This window comes from Ictalurus punctatus, chromosome 3 (assembly GCF_001660625.3).
Source record: "Ictalurus punctatus breed USDA103 chromosome 3, Coco_2.0, whole genome shotgun sequence".
Classification (NCBI taxonomy): Eukaryota; Metazoa; Chordata; class Actinopteri; order Siluriformes; family Ictaluridae; genus Ictalurus; species Ictalurus punctatus.
This window is the reverse complement of record NC_030418.2, coordinates 36,803,403-36,824,730: the sequence shown is the minus strand read 5'-3', so window position 1 is coordinate 36,824,730 and position 21,328 is coordinate 36,803,403. Positions and strand designations below refer to the sequence as shown.

The following is a 21,328-nucleotide window of genomic DNA, read 5'->3' as shown; positions in this document are numbered from 1 at the left end:
TTTATTTTTCTCAAGTTGTAGTCTAACACAAAGACACAACAGGTTCCCTTCTGAGTCTGGTTCCTCTCAAGGTTTCTTCCTCATCCTGTGTTTATATTTTTCTGTAAAGCTGCTTTGATACAATGTCCATTGTTAAAAGGGCTGTACAAATAAAATAAAATTGAATAAAATATAGTTTTATAAAAGTCATAAAAGTTATTTCAAATGTCATAAAACTTAATTTAATTTAAAATTAATTTTAAAAAAAAAAGTACAAAACACAAAAGCAAAAAATAATCTATCTATCTCAGGTTATATATATGTAGATTCTATATAGTATTATCATTATACCTGGTCTGCTCCAATGGGGGGGGGGGGGGGGGGGGGGATGGGCCTGCCACATGATAGGGGAGCGTTGGTACGGTTTAGTTACAAAAGGTCGGGAAGCTCTGACGTACACTATTAAAACCACACAGATGGTTTCATATCAAGAACAGCCACTAGATGGAGCTAGGGTTATTAGGATTACGTGTCAGAGGAGTGACGGACATCAATATGTTATATCTCCCTCCTGTGGTCTCTCAAAGCTATTACACCTGGCAATATTAAAAGGTAGAATTTGAAACCGGTAGCAAGCAAATATTAAATGAATTTTAATATCATTTTGATCCATAATTGTCTCAAAGAAACATCGAGAAAATAACAAATAACAGTAATTGATATATCAATGTTTTATAGTGTTTATATATATATATATATATATATATATATATATATATATATATATATATATATATATATATATATATATATATTCTTTTACTGTATTGCATTTCATTAATCATGGCTCATTTAAATGTTTGTCCACAATATATAATTTTTTAAAAATCTGACTTGATTTGACAATGGCTTGAGTGACGTGATTATTTATTCATTTTTAATTTAAAAACAGCCAGAAGATCTTGATTTTCCTGTAACAGTACGATTTGGAGTGACCAACAGAGGGCATAAATCCTGTTATTTTCAGCGCAAAACATTCAAATGATGTTACATGGACAACGCTTCGAGCCCCCGTGTGGAAAACACTCTGTATTTTCTCTTATTTAGTGTTCATAGCGTTGCACTTATACATTTTAGAGTGCTGGTTTGAATTGTTCATCGTTAGTGTGATTTGAAATCAGGCGGATATGAAAGCCACCAAAAGGGTCCTTGGGGTGCATGATGTACAGTGGGTGGAAATTAAGGTGTGGTAACCGAGGCGGCCTCATCTGCAGAACTGTTCCTGTGACGTAATCCGTTTAGAGCGTTATTATTGGCTTAAATTAGGCACGCGGCTGTTTTACGTGCCTGAGTGAAATGACTTGATTTCACGTATGATAATTAAATAACATATTTTCGGTTTTATTAATGGATACTCATTATGAATAACATTTCTTAAGCTGAAATTGTTTAATTTAGTAACGTGGCCCTTGCTTGTGTTTTTATTTTTTTAGTCATTGGTCCTCAGGGGTCCTTTCAGTATTGATGACGTCACAGCGTCAGCCCGTTTATTATTTGTGTAGTAAAACAGAAGTCTGATTCGCTCCTGTAAGCGTTAATCAAAGGTTAATAACGGTGTTATTAAGGGCTTATTAGAGGTGAGAGGGTTCGTGGTGGCAGTGGAGGTGAGCAGCATGTCGAGTGTTTTAGCGTTTCAGACTCAGATCGCCTCAGTGATGGAGGTGTTCGCTAACGCCGCTGTGGCGGAGATTTGTAAAGTTGTGGAGGTGAGTTACACCGAGTTGCAGATGGAGATGCTGAAGAGCCAGAAGGAGAACACTCTGCTCAAACGGAGGCTAAAGATGGTCGAAATGCGCGAGTCGTTTTATAAAAGAGCCAACAGGCTGAAGGACTCGGCGGGGGGAGAGGGTGAGTGAACTTACGCGCACGCACACGCGCGGCTCTTTTTAGCGAGTCAGATCTTTTAGCTCGGCTCACCGATATGAGTCGACTTATTCAGCTCCTATAACAGAAGAACGAAAGTAAAAATCCGACTAATATTATATGCGAGTCGACTCGCGGCGTTCGGCTCTTTTTTAGTTAGTCAGACCAATTAGCTCAGCTCACCAATATGAGTCGATTCTTTCCGCCCCCAAAAAAGAAAAAAAAAATCGGAATCATATTAGAGTCGACTCGCAATATGTTCACCTAAAAATTTCTTCTTGACCGACACTGACACAAACACGCGGCTCTGTTCCGTGAGTCATATCGTTTGGCTCGGCTCACCAATAGGAGTCGACTCTTCGGCTTCCAAACGACTCCTTGCCTTTTTTTGTTTTTTATTTATAGATATTATTGCTCTTGTTTGCTGAATTATGTCTGAAATGGGTTTTTTGTTTAACAAATTCTTACTCTACCTTTTAAGTAACGTGTCCGTGGAATAAGTTTAAATAAATAAGACAATTAAAAAATGTTGGGGTTTTTTTTAAACAGAGTCAATTTACAAGGTTATACATACATTCACAGTAATTTTTAACATTTGAAAGATTTTTTTGTTGAACTTTTTTTTTTTACCAAGATTAATAAATAGATTAAAAACATACTGAATCTGAGAGTTGTATACAGAAAAATAATATTGAAAATGTTATACATATCCTGAGATAGGTACATAACTCCTTCCAAAGTGTTTTAACATAAACACATTCGTAAACATGTTTAGTTGTCTCTTCTAAAGTATTTTTTTTCCTTAGATGCTTTGTATACATTTAGAAAGTGTGCTATTACACGGGTAACATTTATTTATTTAATATTTTAAAAGTAACTTTTTACCAAAAAAAAAATCTTATTTGTTAGTATATAATTGTGGGGAAATGACCAGACTGTACTGAATAATAATATGCCGTCCACTACAAAGAAGAAGCTGGAATAAATGAAAACATTTTATTACAAAACTAAACAGTACTGACTGTACCATGAAAAATGTACTGTACTTTTTAAAATATAAACTATTGATAAATATTAAAGTAAATAAAAGATATACATCCAAACCGAACTTAATAAGTCCAACTAGCACTCCAAATAACGAGTCAAATTAGAGACGGCCAAAATGAATCAAAAACACTTCAAATAACACAACAAAATTAGTCAGCGATAGTTTTTATTTCACCTCTATGCTTTCGTACCGTATAACGACAGCGGACCCTTATCAGCCGCAACCTGGAAAAAATATCGCTGATCAATCGGTCGAGCTGTAATAATTATTAAATTTGTCGTAAGTAATAAGAATTCCTTCTATTGAAATAGTGTTATTCAAAAAGGTCAGATTACAGGTTTGTTCTCCTTTAATAAGAGTTTAAACATCACTAGGAACGGTATTTACTACAGTTTTATACTTTACGCCCCAAAATAAAATTTTCTGGAGAAATTCTTAAAATGAATATAATTGGCCATGGTTATCAGCTGGCTAAAGGTATAAACATTATTTTTAAAAACAGTTTATTTTTGTAAATAACATTTTCTATATTATTCCAAATATACCATCGGTGAGGTGAAAAGTTACATTTATAAATCAGTAACCAGGACTGAAATTTTGAAATCATTGGTCCTAGATATAACATGCCAGCAATAGAAGGCAACAAATTACCAGTAGAGACCCACAGGGACCATTACAGTTTCCATTAAAACCAACACAATTCCCATTCTAACCATTACACATTGTATGAGGGTTTCTATTTTTTTTTTTCCAGCAGCTGTTAGGTCCTGTGGGCGGAGCTTTGTGAACACGAACGGGATTCAAGAAGTAAAAAAAAAATTTATTCAGATGTTGACCCCACCCACTAAACCGTGAACTAAAAGGTGAAGTGTGTGTTGTAGGTGGAAGGGTGCGGGTGAAGATCGGCACAATACAGAGTGAACGGCGCCCCACTGAGGAAACAACACCACATGATCCTGTAATACACACACCTGCTCAAGAGGTACACACACACGCACATATGCACAGATGAAAAGAAATATATATATATATATATATATATATATATATATATATATATATATAATAAACACACTCATGTACTGCTATTACTCCATGACACTTTCTCTCTAAATATCTGAGAAGTCTCGTGTAGGAGTGTGATTCATTCTGTGTGTGTGTGTGTGTGTGTGTGTGTGTGTGTGTGTGTGTGAGGGAATAGGAGAGTGTGATGGAGTGTGTGGAGCAGGACAGACAGTCGGACATTCTCATGCTGAAACAGGAGACAACAGAGAGCCTCAGTAAAGAGCGAGACACAGAGACCAGAGACACAAGTACAGCACAAGCACGCACACACACACACACACACACACACACACACACACTTTTATCTTCCAATCACTGTGTGTTTAGACTGAACGTTACAGCCAGGCTGTTAAAGAGTGCGTTTTTCTGTGTGTGTGCAGCGGGCAGAGAAAACGTCCTGCAGCACGACTCGCTCCAACAACAGGAGGTTACACACACACACACACACGCACACAGTTCTTCTTCTGGTGGTTATTGGATGTTGGAGTATTTATAAAGTGTATGTTACCCATAATACACTGCGAGTTTACCTTAGTGCATCATCAACTGATGTTGATATTCATTCATTAAACATTTTTTGTTGTCCATAGCAACGAGCTTGACTCCGCCCCTAGCTTAAACTGAGCATTACTAAAGGTTCCCCTCAGCAGGTAATAAACGCTCTGTGTGTTTTCAGTCCGATGAAGAACGTGACTTTCTGAAGGAGGAGCAACGAGAGGAGCGAGGAGACGCAGAAGCACACGACGGTAACAACAGAGAAAATACAAACGGCACCAAATACACATCATCATTCACCAGGGCTTCAAATAAAGAACAGCAGTAAAAGGAAGGCTGAGCCGTGTTCTTTACCCTGCGTCCACACTAGCACGCAGCACAGTACAGGCCCTCCAGGATTTTGCGATCGCAGAAATTGACGCAAAATCAAAGAAACTCCGCAATATTCGGAGGAGCGTATTATATTCAGCCAAAGCACACTTGGATTCCTGCGTGTCGAACATGAGTGCAGGTAAAAGGTCTCATTTACCATCAATCACTGTGAAAGCATGCTTAACAATTTCATGCGATTGCGATCTCGCCAACTCGAGTAGTTTTCTGCAAAAAAAGCACAAAAATCTCCGCAAATTTTTTAAAAAGTCACAGCAAAATCAAACTTTTTGGACGGAACAGTAACAAAAAACTCTGCAAAATCCTGTACGGACTGATTTTTCTTCCTAACGTCTCTGTACACACTTAATGAGAGGTCGTATATGACATCAGAAGATGAAACCTTAAGAGGGAAGCAATTGCAGGTCGGAACTAAAGAAACATCAGACCACACGCACCATAGAAATCATTCAAGATGATCGATTGGAGTTGATGCGTCACGATCAGTTTGCATAGAATTCAGACAATCTCCGTGCAAATCGTGGATCCGTATTGAGCGTACATAGAAAATGAAGAGTGAGTCTGTCGCTCGCTAGTGTGAACGTGGAGCACCGGAGCTACGAGATTGGAAGAGTAGTCGAGTGCAAACTTTAAAACAAGGTAAAGAACCTTGAACAACAACATTTTCTAGTCTATCAAGGAGAATAGTATGATCTATAGTATCAAAAGCTGCACTAAGGTCAAGCAACACAAGCAGCGAGACACAACCCTGATCAGAGGTCAGTAGAAGGTCATTTACCACTTTAACCAGCTCTGTCTCTGTGTAGGTACCAGCTGCTGTGCTACAACCTTTTCTAAGATCTTGTAGATTTAGGGATCTTAGGGAGATTTGATATCGGCCTGAAACCAAAAAAGAAAGAGTCCGAAACCACATCAGCGAATCTGTTTGAGACACTGAACACCTCCACAACATTGTGGGATGCAGATTATTAGTGCACAATGCTAAACTGGTGGCTATACGCTTCCACTGCTTGTTAGCAACCTTAGCCTCATAGCTCCAGTGCAACACTAAAGAAGCAAAACCAACTTGTCTTAGGTGTTTATCTTTACATTTTATTTTTAGGAAGTTGTCCTGATGAAGGCACTTCAAGTATAGAAGCTGACAATGACGTCACTGTTACAGATGCATCATGGGAAGGCAGCATGTTCGACTCCTCCCCACACAACCTCCCGTACTCTGGAGCTGACATCAGTGCAGGAACGTCCGTTAACGATTATTTCCTGCACAGAGACGCTGTGTGTTCCTACGGCACCGAGGTCAGCTCTGTTAGTAACGCGTCTTTTCCTGAGACTCACTTCCCACACGCTGACAAGCGAATGGTCTCTCAGTCCCACGCCGGCCCATTTAAACCCGACAGGTTCGTGGTGTGTAAATATTGTGGGAAACACTTCCCTCATGCTAGCGCTCTAGTCCTGCACCAGCGTGTCCACACGGGCGAGAAGCCGTACTACTGCGCTCTCTGTGGGAAACGCTTCAGTCAGGCGTCCAGTCTGAAGAAACACTACGGCATGCACCGAGGAGAGAAACCCTTCAGCTGCCTGCACTGCGGAAAACTCTTCTCAGATCAGAGCAACCTGAAGAAGCACGTTAATGTGCACACGGGCGAGAAACCCTACGGCTGCGTGCAGTGCGGCAAAACCTTCAACCAGTCGTCCAACCTGAAGACACACATGAAGATCCACACGCGGGAGAAACCATTTAGCTGCGAGCACTGTGGACAGATCTTCGCCTACAAGAGCAGTCTGGTGAAACATCAGCAGAGGAACTGCCTTACTCTGCAGAACCCGCTGCAGAACCCACTTCCACAGTTTTAGACCTTTCTGAACCTGGAAGTCATGTTCTGCATCCAGCAGTTTTATAAATATACTATACACAGTGAGGGTCTGTCTGCCCTGCTCTGGATCTCCGCGTTCTTCCCGCTTTTCCAGAGAACATTCCTGCGCAGATACTTCCAGGAGAACACATCTCTGAAGTGTTCCGGTCTCCTGCCTGATACAGACACTCTCGGGATGATTTCTTTAGGTTATGGTCCATTTCCCAAGTGAAGCGGTAAATACAGAGGAAATAAAAAAGAATTTCACTGCAAATCAGGGTTTCTCTTTTAATAAATACCCAACTGTGTGTGTATAAGATGATAGGATTCAGTATTAAAATCATGAAAGTGGCCACTGGAACGTGTAGTGTAAATAACTTGCAGTGAGATGGTTTCGTTTTTCAGTTTCATGCCTGTAGAAGAATTATTTTTTTAATTCTGAATGAACGCAGTCACACTCCTGTAAGACTGAAATGAACAGAGAGCTGCGTACAGTGCTTTATTATTATTATTATTATTATTATTATTATTATTATTATGAAAGTCCCCTCTTGTGTAAAAATAAAGTATTACAAAACTTAAATACCAAGTTCACTTATTACATTTAGGAATCTGGATGAAACAGACTGAGAGACGGATAGATGCTCGCTGTAATACTGACTGCATCCACAGGGAGGCAGCACCACTACTAACCTTACAGGGAAGTTTGTGTGTGTGTGTGTGTGTGTGTGTGTGTGTGTGTGTGTGTGTGTGTGTGTGTGTGTGTGTGTGTGTTTCTGGTGGAACGTTGTCCACATTGCCCTTATTATACACACAAACGATCTCTCTCTCTCTCTTTTCCCTGTGAAGGATTTCTGCTTCGTCTGTGGTTCCTGAGTAGTGGAGGGGAAAAAACTGGATTACATCTGTCATTGTCTGTCTCTTTATATCTGTATATCTCTTTATATTTGTCTGCCACTCTTTGTCTGTCTCTGTCTCTTTATATCTGTCTGTCTCTATCTGTCTGTCTCATTATATGTCTTTATATATCTGTCTCTCTGTTTCTCTCTTAATATCTCTCTGTCTGTCTCTCTCTCTCTCTCTCTCTCTCTCTCTCTCTATGTTAGACTGGTGTCTCTGGTTCGACATTATGTAGGTCAGTGGTTTTGAGTTACTGATTAGAAACGTGTGTGTGTGTGTGTGAGTTTGTGTATGAGACCGAGAGAGAATGCATTAGTATGCTAACATACATGCACACACCCTCTCCTGTGAACCTGAACATAGACAGGAAGTGGGGAAATTGAGTGACTAAACATTTCTCATCATGACAAAACACACACAGAGAGAGAGAGACATATCAGTTTCTAACATGATGGCTATATATATATATATATATATATATATATATATATATATATATATATATATATATATATAAATCTGAGCTACTTTCTTTTTTTTCTTGGGGGAAGAGCTTATTTGTATCTTAAACTCAATCAGTTTTTGTTAAGAAATATAATTTCCACAGATGTGATTATGACCTAAATTTAGAAACTGAGAGTAAACTTTAATTGTATAGCAGGAGGGTATGTGTTTAAAGCTCGGAACATAACCCTGAACAGTCACATGCTCAGCTTCCTCCGTCTCTAATCTGAGTCACTTTTATATTAAAGTCATCTGTAGCACAGCAGGATTGAATAAACAACACTGGGTTTTATACACGTTTCACTTCGGCCTGAAACAAAATAAGATATCATCATCATTTTACATATTACTCAATAATTTACTGATTAATTTGCCACAGAGACTCAGCTTCGTGCTTCAGCAACGAAACATAACTTTTATTTGTCTGGATTATAAATACACAAAAGTTTCATCGTTTTATTTATTCACTGTATGTTGTTGTTATTGTAATACAATTGTACAGCTCCTCTTAGCAAAATTGTGTGTGTGTGTGTGTGTTATTGCTCAGCACTTTGATACAGGAAACAGGAAGTGACATGCATGACTTTCAGTTTATTGTTTTTTTTACTCCAGTCTCCATATTTGGGTTGCCATGTCATCACATCTACATGTCTATTTTTTCTAATAAATTTCATTATTTCTATTTTTACACTTAAGTCCCCTCAAGGTCCATTACCTTTTTTGTTTTTCATTTGGGATAAAAACATTTGCGGTGTCTCAAATCAGTCCCTCATTCTGTATTTAGTGCAGTAGATTTCACTGTAAATGTCAGTGGCAGAATTTACCCAGAATGCATTGCTGCAGTTCGTCTGAAGTACACCAAGACCTTATGACAGTTGTTCACATCTTCCTTCCAAAACTAACTGACTGAGTTGGGGCTAGAAGTTTGGTGAAGAAGTTTTGTTTTGTTTTGTTTTTTGTTGTTTTTTTAAAATACTTCATTTTGGTGCATTGAGCATTTTAGATATGATTTATCACTAACAAACAGAGCTAAAGTGCTAACTCACTGACCATAAACAGTAAAAAACAAAAATAAAATACAGACTTAGCGATTATCCCTGCTCCTGAGCATGACTGGGCCTTAGCACAAATCATTATTCACTATGTAATGATCAAGTGCTGACTTGAATATGGGACATTAACTACTTCCACACACTAAACATTCTCACTGAAGGGAAATGAAGGCATAAAGGTGTTTTATATTTCAAGCATGGAGCGTTATGTGCTCGGCTTAGTTTCTCTTATGAACATGATACACTAAGGGCGTGGCCACATGGGGCAGGGTGTCATAGGGGTGCAATTGCCTGTCACCCTACCATCACACTACTGAGCTGCAAAACAAGAGGCAACTGTCCAGCAATTTCAGCAACAAGTGGCGTCAATCCATTTATTCACTTCTATGTAAATTATGTATGATGCTGTAAAGCGGTGGTCACCAACCCTGTTCCTGGAGAGCTACCTTTCTGAAGACTTTCTCTCCAACAATAACACTGCCCATCTGACCATCTAATCATTAGAAGCCTTAAGAAGTTCTTGATCAGGTGTGTTAGATTTCAGATGGATATGAAACCTACAGGAAGGTAGATCTCGTGGAAGAGAGTTGGTGACCACTGCTGTAAAGCGACAAATCCAAACGATTGGGTTGAACGATTCCTCAGAACCGGTTCTGCGATGTATGTGGTCCAATGTTTCTTCAGTTCCCTTCTCACTACTTGAGTTCCTACCTGAAATTAGTGTTTGACACAAACATGGGGGAATAAATCTAATCCTGTCATAAATAACCTCTCGTTAAATTGACAGGCCACAACCACAGATTATTCAATGATTATTATTATTGTTGTTGTTGTTGTTGTTGTTCAGTGTTCTGTGTACATTAAACCTGCAGCTCAGATACTCAACTAATGAACCTCAAATAAACACCTGGACACACACTTTGGAGCCATCACTTTTAAAACTCTGATATTTTTTCAGTGAGACGATTTTTAAGCTTCTTCGAGCTGAGGGGAAGGAGGTGGATTAAAAGAGCTCGTTATAAAATGGCTGTTGTTTATAAACGTGATGGTAGAGATGGTCTCATTCCATGTCCTCATTCTCCAGCTTTTGTAATGTTTTTGAGTTTGTTTGGGAGTCTTATTACTTAAAAACAAATTTTCCAGTTTGCAAAGACAGTTATTTGTATTGCTTCTCTAACTTTCCCTGAGTTGTTTGACAGTTTTCGCAGCATTGTCTGAGGAACAAACGCGACTTCCGCCACGACTCGGCTCCCAGCCGCTCTGACAACACGTAGTCAGGTTCAGAGTTTGAGAGGAAGTTAAAGCAAAGCCACACCCCGGTCGGTGCGTCACCCAATCAGAAGCCTGCACTGAATCCGTCCCACCAATGAGAGAAGTTCGAGGCGGAGTCACGAGTGCTGTTGCTAGGGCTAAAGCTTCTACTTTGTTACTATCACTGCCTGGCCAATGAAATGCCAGCTCGTGAGGTATCAAAATTCTCTCACGCGAACTGCACCGGATTGGGCGCGAAGCGTCGCTTATCCCCACCCTTCGCCTCATGGTGCGCTGGGATTGGACGGTTGAGCTGTCAATCACGGTGAAGGTTCACTATGTTCCGTTGATGTGAATTTGGCGACTCGCTTCACTACACAGAGCTGCCTGGCCATAACGGGGCGTTACCAACTTTTTTGTTTTTCTTTTATTTTTTTTTCGTATATTTTTTTCCCCACACAGAATCGGTTTCGATTTTTGTACTTTGTAAATATTTTCTCCGATTTTGTACCAGTTGAGTCGGGATGGAGCTGAATTCTCTGTTAATCCTGCTCGAGGCTGCAGAGTATCTGGAGAGAAGAGACAGAGGTATTTACTGCAATATTTCTCTTTATTCTCTTATATATCTCTTATATCTCCGACTTTACTGCAAAACTGCACAGCGCTAACTTTATCTCACTTTATTTACTCTAAACTACCCTCTGGTGTTATAGTCACAAACTCTTTATTAATGTAAACATTTCACTTCATAAACTCATTCAAGTGTGTGAAATGTGATGAGTGTGTTTATTTCCTTCATGATCATCAAATGGAGCAAATTACTATTAAATCACATTCTTCATCCCCTAGTTCCCTATTCCCTACCCCCTATTCCCTACCCCTTACTCCCTAATCGCTAGTCCCTACCCCTTGCTCCGTACCCCCTATTCCCTACCCCTTACTCCCTAGTCACTAGTCCCTACTCCCTACCCCTTACTCCCTATCTGCTACCCCTTACTCCCTACCCCCTATTTCCTATTCCCTACCCCCTATTCCCCACGCAGTGTAGTGCACCGTGTAGTGTGTAGGGTGTAGTGCACTGTGTAGTGAGTAGGGTGTAGTGCACCGTGTAGTGAGTAGGGTGTAGTGCACCGTGTAGTGAGTAGAGTGTAGTGCACGTGTAGTGAGTAGGGTGTAGTGCACCGAGTAGTGAGTAGGGTGTAGTGCACTGTGTAGTGAGTAGAGTGTAGTGCACGTGTAGTGAGTAGAGTGTAGTGCACCGTGTAGTGAGTAGGGTGTAGTGCACCGTGTAGTGAGTAGAGTGTAGTGCACGTGTAGTGAGTAGGGTGTAGTGCACCGAGTAGTGAGTAGGGTGTAGTGCACTGTGTAGTGAGTAGAGTGTAGTGCACGTGTAGTGAGTAGGGTGTAGTGCACCATGTAGTGAGTAGAGTGTAGTGCACTGTGTAGTGAGTAGAGTGTAGTGCACGTGTAGTGAGTAGGGTGTAGTGCACCGTGTAGGGTGTAGGGTGTAGTGCACCGAGTAGTGAGTAGGGTGTGATTTAAGACACTGTCCCTGATATCATCTAATGATCTATGGGATCATAAAATATAATACTTGGTCATTTATTTATTGAGGAAAATGATCCAGTCTTACATATCTGTGAGTGGCAAAAGTATGTGCACCTCTAGGATTAACAGTTAATCTGAAGGTCAGATTAGAGTCAGGAGTTTTCAGTGAGTGGGATGATGATCAGGTGTGAGTGAGTGAGTGTGCTGTTTTATTTAAAGAACAGGGATCTATCAGCATCTGATCTTCACAACACATGTTTGTGGAAGTGTATCATGGCACGAACAAATGAGATTTCTGAGGATCTCAGAAAAATAGTTGTTGAAGCTCATCAGGTAGCTCATCATGGAGGAAATTCAACACCATTGTTCCCCTCCGGAGGAGTGGAGACCAACAATGACCAACAATGATCACTCAAGAACACCAGGGTAACTTCTAAGCATCTAAAGGCCTCTCACACATTGGCTAATGTTCATGAGTCCATCATCAGGAGAACACTGAACAACAATGGTGTGCATGGCAGGGCTGCAAGGAGAAAGCCTTGCACTCACTGCATCATTTTCCTCAATAAATGACCAAGTATAATATTATTGTCTCATTTGTTTAATTGGGTTCTCTTTATCTTTGTGTGTGTGTGTGTGTGTGTGTGTGTACAGAGGCTGAACATGGTTATGCGTCAGTGTTACCCTACAGCTCCGACTTCAACAGGAAGAAAAAAACACAGCTGCTCTCACGCAGACCCAGCAACAGCAACAACATCAACAATAACAACAGCAACAACAACAGGTATCATCATCACCATCATCATCATCATCATCACTCCTACACACACTTATTCACTGATCTCTTTCTGATCAAATCTGATACTTGAACTTTATGCGTTTAATTTTCAGATCGTCGCACAATGAACTGGAGAAACACAGGTGAGTGATGTGTGTGTGTGTGTGTGTGTGTGTGTGTGTGTGTGTATGTGTGTGTGTGTGTATGTGTGTGTGTGTGTATGTGTGTGTGTGCTTGCTTACAAACATGTACACACACGTTGCTCCTCACACAGCTGCAGCCCGGGTGCGCTCCAATACACTCCACTGAGGAGCAGGCTGTATAGGTAGGGCACGAGGTCACTCTCCTGATAAGGGAGGATCCTGAATGAGATGTGTGTGTGTGTGTGTGTGTGTGTGTGTGTGTGTCGGAGGAGGAGATGTTTTTTACCAGCAGTAAGACTGCACGCTTCTGAAAAACACCTCCTCAGCTTCTTTGAACTCTCGAGACAGGAAGCTGCAACAGACACTTTTTCAGTCAGCGTGATATCACTTCCTGTTGGTGTCAGGGAAGGAAAAGCCCTTGTTTACCAACATCCTGAGAGCGAGTTAAAATAGCACGGTATTTTATTAGATTTTTTTCAGGATCTACAGTCTACAACTTCCTGGTTTTTTTAGTTAGTTACAGTTACATGTATACAGTGGTTTTCTAGACACTCAAAGTGCTTTACATTGTATGCGGGGGGGGGTCTCCTCAACCACCACCAATGTGTATTCTCCACCTGGATGAAGCGACGGCAGCCATAGTGCTCCAGAACTCCCACCACACACCAGCTATTAGTGGAGAGGAGAGAGAGATATGGCAAATTCAGAGATGGCGAAGGGTCAATGGGGGAATTTGGGCAGGACCCCGGGGTTATACCCCTACGTGTCCTGGGATTTTTAATGACCACAGAGAGTCAGGACCTCGGTTTAACGTCTCATCTGAAAGACGCTGCTATTTTTACAGTCTAGTGTCCCCGTCACTATACTGGGGCATTAGGCCCACACAGACCACAGGGTGAGCGCCCCCTGCTGGCCTCACTAATACTACTTCCAGCAGCAACCTTAATTTCCCCAGGAAGTCTTCCATCCAGGTACTCACCAGACTCAACCCTGCTTATCTTAAGTGGGATACCAGGTGAGAACTGCAGGGAGATATGACTCGGGTGAGGCTTTCTTATGAACAATATTAAAACCTATAAGCTACAGGGCTAATGTAGCTAACAAGTAATTGAAGTCTATAGCCAGCAGTTTAGCATCGATTATCACCTGGAGGGGTTGCTTAAGGGTGCACACCTGTGATGTAACTATTACTGATTTTACTGGAGCACACACACAGACACACACACACAGACACACACCACAAATACAGACAGTTACATACACACACACAGACTCACATGTAAAATAAGCAATGCTCGCAGTGAGCGAATATGTGTACCAAAACTGCTGACGTGTGGGAGTTAAACACATGATGTAGAGATTAATCACAGCTGTGTGAGAAGTCAGCAGGGAATTCCCAGCACATGCCTTGTTTTTATTACTCAGTATTTCTTTAATACTGCGCTTCCTCCTTGCTGACTCCTCCCCCTGAGACTTCTCCTAAACCTGGGCTTTTTCCCATAATGCATCTGTGTGCAGGAGGTGGGCGGAGCTGAGTAGTGGCGCTATAGTGTTGAGTGGGCAGAGCTAAGTGGTGACCTGAGCGGGGATGACCCTACAGTGCTGAGTGGGTGGGGCTGAGTGGGCGGGGCTAAACAGATAACTTGCATACAAGAGGTTTGAATACAGCTCCACCTTACAGACAGGTCAGCCTCTGTGTGTTTCCAGGTGTATATGGGCCCTTCTATATAAAAACTGTGTGTGTGTGAAATACAGGTGTGTGAGGGTCGGGCCTCTCTATATAAACACTGCTGAAGTGAAAGATTGTGCGCTGAATGTGGTTCAGGGTGTGCCTGGTTATTTTGTGTGTGTGTCTTTCTACACTCTCAAGTACCCCAAATATTTCCTTCCTGCTTCCTCTGGCTTGTTGCCAATTACTTCATATGGCTGCAGGTAGAGATCCAACATGCATACAGACACACACACACACACACACACACAGGGTACACAGACACACACACACACACAGTAAATGCAAAAGGTCCACAGATTCTGACTGCAGTGTATCTGTCATCAGTTGATGTGTTTCTATAAACAGACTGTAATGTGCTGACTGTGTGTGTGTGTGTGTGTGTGTAGACGTGCTAAGTTGCGTCTCTATCTGGAGCAGCTGAAGCAGCTCGTGCCTTTAGGACCTGACAGTACGCGACACACAACACTGAGTCTGCTCAAACGGGCCAGGATGCACATCAAGGTACACACACACACTCCTTCGGAATACCCCCATATCCCAACAGTCCACTGTTATAACCTCTATTATAGATCTCTACTGAAAGTCTACTGAAGTTGCAAAATAATGACTTGGACTCGTGTACAACTGACTCGAGACTTGACTTGGACTTGAAGACAGAAACTGGTGAAAAACACATCGTTTTGGTTCGGTTTTCCAGATTCCAGATTGGTTTGGTTTTCCAGATTTTTTTATTCATCCCTCATTCATTCATTCATTCCCCATCAGTATGTGTTGATAACAGTTAGTTTCTAAACACACAGAGCCAGTGTTTTTATACAGACGTGTGACGCATCTTCGGGCGCGTGTTCATGACTACCCATCGCCACCCATCATCACACATCATTACACATCATTACCCATCACCACCCATCATCACACATCACTACACATCATTACCCATCACCACCCATCATCACACATCATTACCCATCACTACACATCATTACCCATCACCACGCATCACTACACATCATTACCCATCACCACCCATCATCACACATCACTACACATTACCCATCACCACCCATCATCACACATCACTACACATCATTACCCATCACCACCCATCATCACACATCACACATCACTACACATCATTACCCATCACCACACATCACTACACATCATTACCCATCACCACCCATCACCACCCATCATCACACATCATTACCCATCACTACACATCATTACCCATCACTACACATCATTACCCATCACCACCCATCATCACACATCACTACACATCATTACCCATCACCACCCATCATCAGACATCACACATCACTACACATCATTACCCATCACCACACATCACTACACATCATTACCCATCACCACCCATCATCACACATCACTACACATCACCACCCATCATCACACATTACCCATCATTACACATCATTGCACATCACCACTCATCACTTCCCACCACCACCCATCACTTCTCACCACCCATCACTTCCCACTACCACCCATCACTTCTCACCACCCATCACTTCCCACCACCACCCATCACTTCTCACCACCCATCACTTCCCACTACCACCCATCACTTCTCACCACCCATCACTTCCCATCACCGCCCATCACTTCTCACCACCCATCACTTCCCATCACCGCCCATCACTTCTCACCGCCCATCACCACCCATCACTTACTATCACCACCCATCATCTCACATCACTACACATCATCACACATCATCACACATCATCACACATTACCCATCATTACACATCATTGCACATCACCACTCATCACTTCCCATCACTGCCCATCACTTCCCATCACCACCCGTCACCACCCATCACTTCCCATCACTTCCCATCACCGCCCATCACTTCCCATCACCACCCGTCACTTGTCACCGCCCATCACTTCCCATCACCGTCCATCATTTCCCATCACTGCCCATCACCACCCATCACTTCTCACCACCCATCACCACCCATCACTTCCCATCACCGACCATCACTTCCCATCACCACCCGTCACTTCTCACCGCCCATCACTTCCCATCACTTCCCATCACTGCCCATCACTTCCCATCACCGCTCATCACTTCCCATCACCACCCATCACTTCCCATCACCACCTGTCACTTCTCACCGCCCATCACTTCCCATCACCACCCATCACTTCCCATCAGAACTATGGTAACTTTGCACTAAATGACAAATATATAATCTTTCCTGAATTTTCTATGAATGTTCTGTTTTATTGTAATTAAAGGGAGAACTTTTGTATCAAATGTAATAGTTTGAAAGTATTTTTTAAATTATTTCATTTTGAATGAATGATGTAAATAAAACCTTGTGTGCTTTATTAGACAATTTTAAATAAATGAACAAGACATTCGGTAGAAGTAATCAGTTTTAATATTTCTAGCTCAAATAATTATTGCTGAAAATAGAACAGACTTGTGAACATGTCTGTGCCCTGTTTTCTTGTTGCCCTGAGAGGAGTTCAGGGCGGGGTATTGGGGGTCTTTGGGATTAAATACATGTTAGTAAATAACACGGTGATGAGGAATAAAAATACAAATAAGGTGTAAATCCAGGTGTTTGTGCACAGGGTCAGAACAGAATAACCACAGCAGACATTCACAGCAACTTAGTGGTGGTGTGTGTGTGTGTGTGTGTGTGTGTGTGTGTGTGTGTGTGTGTGCCCGTGTGCGCGCGTGTGCACGTGTGTGCATGTGTGTAGAAGTTAGAAGAACAGGATAAGAAGGCGGTGAATGTGAAGGAGCAGCTGCAGAGGGAGCATCGCTACTTAAAGCGTCGCCTCGAACAGCTCTCACTGCAGCGTATTCGCACTGACAGCATGGGCTCTACCATCTCTACTGACTCAGAGCAGGGTACACACACACACACACACACACACACACACACACACTCACAGTTATCAATCAGCCAATCATGTGGCAGGACAAGAGCTTTAGTTTATGTTCACATAAAACATCAGAACGAGGAACAAGTGTTTAATATCTCAGTGTCTTTACGTTATTATTAAAGAGTACACACTGTGTGTGTGTGTGTGTGTGTGTGTGTGTGTGTGTGTGTGTAGAGGTGGACATTGAGGGGATGGAGTTCACCCCCGGTGATGGAGACAGCGTGGACGGAGTAAGCGACACCGAGGATCACTACAGCCCATGCAGCTTTTAGGCCACGCCCCTCTGTCCAACCTCCCTGCCCTCTCAAACAGGAAGTGGGCTGTTCTGTACTTCCTGTTCTTCCTGTACGTCCTGTTTCCTATATCCGGCTCTGAAGAACAACCTGTGGTCCGATCATTTCGGCTCTGACCCGTCTCTACACCCACCAAGTGAGCGAGTGTGTATTTGAGACGCTGCCATATTAAACCAGGCTGGATCCGTGAGGCGAACGAAGTAGCATTTAGCACACTACACCTCACGCACTTCTCACACTAAACAAACAAAACGTTTTTTTCCCCCCAAAATAAATTAGCACTCGAATAAATTAGCATCACTTATAATTATTCATCGCTGTGTGAATTAGCAGTGTGACAGCTAGCAAAAAACAGCAACTTGAGGATGGATCAGTCAACAAGGGGCGGGACTTACATTACATTTCATTGCATCAGCCAATGGCAATCTTGATCATGTGACCTCACAAGTAACATTTCTTTTACTTCTTTCGCTTGACTTAATAGTTAGCTAAAAGCTAGACTTCTAACTACTTAGCACAGCTAACGTTAACGTTACCTCTTCTATATTCAATGATTGGCTGATCAAATGTACCTTAAGCCCCGATCCCCACTGACTTAAGCCTGAGGCATGTCACTCAAAAAAAATATGTATAAGAAGTGTGTCCTAGCTCCCAGCCAATCAGGATCCAGCCTTTTTTCCCCTCTCAGTAGCAACGTGATGTAGCAATAACGACGCTGTGTGTGTGTGTGTGTATATGTATAATTCACTAACACAATCGCGCACACACACTCGACGCAGCGTACACACACACTCCTCACACAGTGACACGTCAGAGCCGGATGCTAGCTTGTAGCAGAGTTTAGATTAGCATGCAGCTACAACACAGTGAGTTAATTTGCAGTATTCATTGTGGACACACACACACACACACAGAGACCTATCTTTAGCGTACGTCGTCCCAAAATTTTAGCAAAAATATTTTACAGAAAAATTAATTTTTTAAAAATCCCGTAAACACTGGTGTAGTGGGCGTGGCCTGTGCTGTGATTTCATACTCATATTTTATACAGTTATCTTGGCTACACTGCTTAGCTACTTTTAGCTGCTGGCGTAATTCCAGCTAACTGGCTGTAGAGGTGCAGTGTGTATGACATCATCAGGATGGCCACACCCCCTCCACCTGCTAGGTGGATTCAAACAAACAAAAAAAAGTGTATATTAAATAGAAGTGTATAAAAGTGTGTAGGTCACCGAGTGACTTTAGCTCTATATTTCTGTCAGAATTTTTTTTATTATATTTTCCTAAAATGCAAAAGACCAAAAAAAGAAAATATAAATAAAAATATTAAATACATACATATATAATTATATACAAGAGGCCGACCTCCGCCATCTTTCTGTGCCTTCGTCATGTCCTATTCCTCTCCCTGTACACTTCCACTTACTCCCTACACCCTACTCTCTACTACCTACTCTGGTCTACTTTGAAGGGCGCGGCCTGGGCCTGTCCCGATCCAACAAGTAGACTTCTCTTTAAGGAGAGCCCACATACCACTTCCTGCTGACATCCCCTTGCTCCCTACCCCCTTACTGTCTCTCCTCAGGTCTGCTTCCTCATGTACACACTCACTAACACCCCTCAACACAGACTTTTTAAAACAAGGTGTGGCTGGGTCGCATCCCTCCAGTGGTCATGTCTCATTGCTCTCCCTGCTGACTCCCCCTTACCCTCAAGCCCTACTCAGGTCTCCTTCCGGTACACACTCGGTTACTTGCTCAGAAGGAACTAAGTGAGGATATGCGGCTGGTGTGTGTCCTAATCCGACAACAAACCTGTACGCTTCAGGGCGCCTCCTACATCCTCGTCCCTTTCATACTCACTCCTGTGGTTATGGTCTTTACTCTTAGTGCTGAGGAAGACACTGGGAGAAGATCGATCATGGCAGCTCGGGCTCTTCTGCCCTCTCTCACCTTCTCTTCGTGCACTTCCCGATAGTAGTAGTAATAGTAGTAGTAGTAGTAGTAGTAGTAGTAGTAGTGTTAAGTAGTGTTAAACTCCTGCCCAGGGGGATTGTGGGTAATGTAGTCCCTCTGATGAGCATAGTGAAGGTAGTATGTGACAGACTGGTCTGAGATCAGTGTGAACAGGCAGCTTTCATCACGAGGAACACACACACACACACACACACACACACACACACACACACACACCCCTCTCTCAAGTAGAACCTATTGGGAGTGTAGGCGGGGCTTCAGTGATGTTATAAGAGGTTGTTTCAAATCTTAAAGGGACAGGAGCAGCTCCGATGTAGCCAATCAGCTGAGACCAGAGTAGTGTTTATACTGAAGAAACGAGATAGAGAGTGGGACGAGACAGAGAGTTAGACAATGAGACAGAGAGTGAGACCGTTCTAATACATTCCTGTAGTCTCAGCACTTCCCGCTTTATGTCACTGCACTTTTACTTTCATGCCTTTTAAAGTTTTTAATTTTTTTTATTATTATTTTAATTCTAACGCATCGTCTTTGTGCGGCTTGTCAGTGTGATAACACCAGGGTCAGAGGTCAGGAGTGTTCTGTGCCAGAGACCTGTTAATACAGGATGTGTAACATACATTCAAATTTATTTTTGTTTGTTTACACACACACACACACACACACACACACACACTGGTGCTTGTGTACTGAACAGTGTAATATACAGAAATAAACCTGATTTTATATACGCGTGCCTCAGTGTGTTATTATTCGGTGTGTTAGAGAACCACCTGCTGCCACTCACAATTATACATATCATTTTTATTTAATTTATAATTATTATAAGATAGTATTTATTTATGTTCATTCACCTTACAACAGACCGAAGCCCCTTATCATCCCAGCACATCTGCAGGCCTGTTTTTTCCTCGTACATTTTAATGATGTACAATGACTACAAGCAAAATCTCTTTTAAATACAGAGAAATAAGGTTTTGTCTTCATACAGTGGAATTTTTTTTTTTTTTTTTCTCGGAAGGTTGACATTTCTGTGTATGTTATATATATATATATATATATATATATATATATATATATATATATATATATATATAGATATAGATATAGATATATATATAAAATATTAGAATAAAAAAATTATAATATATATATATATATATATATATATATATATATATATATATATATATATATATATATAATTTTTTTATTCTAATATTTTGAGATAGTGGATTTTTTACTTCCGTGAGCTGTAAGCCGTAATCATCGGGATTAAAACAAAAAAGCCTTGAAATATTTCACTTTATGTGTAATGAATCTAGAATATATGGAAGTTCTAAATTTTTAATTCAATTATGGGGGGAAAACTTTTTCCACAATACTTTTCCATGATATTCAAATTTATTGAGATGCACCATATGCACCTGTAGTAAAGATGTGATTATATAGCCTAATATGATATCT

General features: G+C 41.5%; 2 protein-coding genes across 3 annotated transcripts; both read left to right on the top strand.

Moving 5' to 3' along the window:
• Window positions 1-1,489: 1,489 nt before the first annotated feature.
• si:dkey-56e3.3 (zinc finger protein 271) lies at window positions 1,490-8,852 on the top strand. Of its 2 annotated transcripts, none has more exons than XM_017464939.3 (6): window positions 1,490-1,887; window positions 3,832-3,932; window positions 4,152-4,263; window positions 4,396-4,442; window positions 4,692-4,761; window positions 6,063-8,852. In XM_017464939.3, the coding sequence occupies exons 1-6, from the start codon at window positions 1,653-1,655 to the stop codon at window positions 6,752-6,754; spliced, it is 1,257 nt and encodes a 418-aa protein (XP_017320428.1). In that variant the 5' UTR covers window positions 1,490-1,652; the 3' UTR covers window positions 6,755-8,852. The 2 variants fall into 2 exon arrangements, with proteins under 2 accessions (XP_017320428.1, XP_017320427.1); XM_017464938.3 differs by having other exon boundaries at window positions 6,003-8,852.
• A 152-nt stretch (window positions 8,853-9,004) lies between these two features.
• mxd4 (MAX dimerization protein 4) lies at window positions 9,005-20,591 on the top strand. Its single transcript, XM_017464964.3, has 6 exons — window positions 9,005-11,048; window positions 12,663-12,792; window positions 12,900-12,929; window positions 15,048-15,162; window positions 17,407-17,557; window positions 17,767-20,591. The coding sequence occupies exons 1-6, from the start codon at window positions 10,985-10,987 to the stop codon at window positions 17,862-17,864; spliced, it is 588 nt and encodes a 195-aa protein (XP_017320453.1). The 5' UTR covers window positions 9,005-10,984; the 3' UTR covers window positions 17,865-20,591.
• The last annotated feature ends 737 nt before the right edge of the window (window positions 20,592-21,328 follow it).